Raw genomic sequence first — 2,582 nt, forward strand, 5'->3', positions numbered from 1 at the left:
AGAGGCAATAGGAATCATTCCAATCTAAAACCTCTGTCTTTCTTGACATACTGACTTTAATTTCAATTAACAATGTAACTGTATTAACATTAAATATTACATTAATGATATGAGTATTCTCTTTTATAGTTCCCTTCAGTAATATACAATGCACATTTTGTTTGAACACTGCTTTTTAATGTGACAATGACGATCTTTTTAGTGCATATTGAAGATGGGATATGAATGTTTCAGTCAATGAATTTCTGCAAAGCTCAAAGATAAAAATGTACTTCATTATTGATTTTCAAAGTCCTTCTTTATGTTCATAATAAACTCAGATTTCAACCATGGTCTGATCTGGATCCAAACATGAAGATAGACTTAAGGGTTTATGCTCTGAATAAATAATAAAGTGAAATGCAGAAAAAAGGAATAGGAACACTGTCTTATTTTTCTCTGTGATTTTCTGTGTTTTCTTTTCTTTTAGACAACTTCTGACAGACTCAGAAAAGTAGATATATGGATATCCTAAGTAAAAACACAAGTATTTCTGAGTTTATCCTGCTTGGACTTTCTCATTCCCAAGAAATTCAAATATTCTTTTTTGTTATCTTCTTTCTGGTCTATGTAGCTGCAGTAGTGGGGAACCTCCTCATTGTAATCTCTGTGATATTTGATAAACATCTTCACTCACCAATGTACTTCTTTCTGGCAAATCTATCATTTTTTGACCTATGTTTTTCCTCTGTTGCAACTCCCAAAGTGATTGCAGACTTCCTTAGAAAACGCAAAACCATCTCATTGTGGGGCTGCATGGTCCAGATATTCTTTATGCACTTCTTTGGGGGTGGTGAGATGTCTCTCTTGATAGCGATGGCCATCGACAGGTATGTGGCCATATGCAAGCCTTTGCACTACCAGACCATCATGAACCGCAGGATGCTCATTGGGTTTCTGGTGCTGTCATGGGCGGTTGGATTCATTCATACCACAAGTCAAATGGTTTTCACGGTGGGTTTACCTTTCTGTGGTCCCAATGTTGTGGACAGCATCTTCTGTGACCTCCCTCTGGTCATCAAGCTGGCCTGCACTGACACCTATATCCCGGAGCTCCTGGTGATTGTGGACAGTGGGCTCCTGTCCCTGGTCTGCTTCATCCTCTTGGTCATATCCTACATCATCATGTTCGTCACCCTCTGGCAGCACTCCTCCAGGGCCTCCTCCAAGGCTGTGTCCACACTCTCTGCTCACATCACTGTAGTGACCCTCTTCTTTGGACCTGGTATCTTCGTCTATGCTTTTCCGTTCAATAGTTATTCTGTAGATAAGTTTCTGTCTGTGTTTTACTCTATAATCACCCCCTTCCTTAATCCAATTATTTATACTTTGAGGAATCAGGAGATGAAGGCAGCCATTAAGAGACTGAGCAGTCAACAGATTGGTTCCTGTGTTTTCTCTTAGATATTGTTCGTGTTCTTGCTTATTTGTCCGCCTTCTACTATTTTAGGGACTTGAGTGTTAAGTATGTAATGAAGTGGCTGAAATAAAAACACTAAATGATATCTGTTTTATTCCTGCCATATTCTATATATTAAGAACTTTAAATGTTTTAATTTAAAATGTTTATAACAGGGCTGGGGATTTGGCTCAAGCAATAGTGCGCTCGCCTGGCATGCCCACAGCGCTGGGTTCGATCCTTAGCACCACATACAAATAAAGATGTTGTGTCCACCGAAAACTAAAAAATAAATATTAAAAAATTCTCTCTCTCTCTCTCTAAAAAAATGTTCATAATAGAGATACAGTTTCTGGAATATCAAACATTATTTTATAACACGAGTCTTAAGATATCAAAAATGTATAAACATAGTGTATCCTTATAAAATCTTTGTAATATTTTGGTGAATAAAATTGCAAACTATTTACTTTCAGTAAGAATATCAAAGATGGTGATAAATTTTTACTTCTACAGTTGTGTTCTTAATGTTCTTAAAAATATTTTCCATTATATATCAATATTATGAAGGTTTCTCAGTGGTATTAAATTAGAATTTATGAAAACTTTCTTCAATTCTATGGCCTCAACAGTCTAATTATACTAGTGGTATAAAAAATTAGGAAAATATTTTCAAACGTTTCTTTGTGTTCTGAATTCGTTTCATAAAATTTAAAATCAGTGGCAGTAATAATAATTAAAACTTTTTCTGTGTCAATATATTTTTTATACTAAATAACAAGCATTGTTCAATGTTTCTTTATATTAAATTAAATGTTTGTAAAGCAACCTTTTTTATACTAAGAACCAGACTCTTTTTCAAGCAATATAATACATTGTTAATGATATATGTCTAGTTCCTGTCCCAGAGAGGATTACAAGGTTGAAGTGGTGTGAGAGATCTATATTACTCATTGTGATCTCAGAAAACCACTGTGAGAATGAAATATTTAAAACAAGGATATAAACATTAAGGAAACTGCATAACAGCACATTAGAGAGAGGAAGAGAGTTTCAGACAGAAGTGTCAGTCTATAAAGGTATTGTGGAGTCAAAAAGAACTTGTGTCTACTGAAGATAGACCTTTATGAATAAGTCCTATGAA

The 2,582-nt window shown here is 34.9% G+C and overlaps 1 protein-coding gene across 1 annotated transcript; it reads left to right on the plus strand.

Annotated features, from left to right (window-relative positions):
* Positions 1-501: 501 nt before the first annotated feature.
* Positions 502-1,443, plus strand: LOC139704618 (olfactory receptor 4K13-like). The gene has a single exon (XM_071607407.1). The coding sequence runs from the start codon at positions 502-504 to the stop codon at positions 1,441-1,443; it is 942 nt and encodes a 313-aa protein (XP_071463508.1).
* The last annotated feature ends 1,139 nt before the right edge of the window (positions 1,444-2,582 follow it).

The sequence above is a fragment of the Marmota flaviventris genome, chromosome 2 (assembly GCF_047511675.1).
Source record: "Marmota flaviventris isolate mMarFla1 chromosome 2, mMarFla1.hap1, whole genome shotgun sequence".
In the NCBI taxonomy this organism is placed as follows: domain Eukaryota; kingdom Metazoa; phylum Chordata; class Mammalia; order Rodentia; family Sciuridae; genus Marmota; species Marmota flaviventris.

What these genes read in the sequence shown, in the direction of transcription:
- LOC139704618 (XM_071607407.1), top strand. Translation starts at nt 502, where the DNA reads ATGGATATCCTAAGTAAAAACACAAGTATTTCTGAGTTTATCCTGCTT.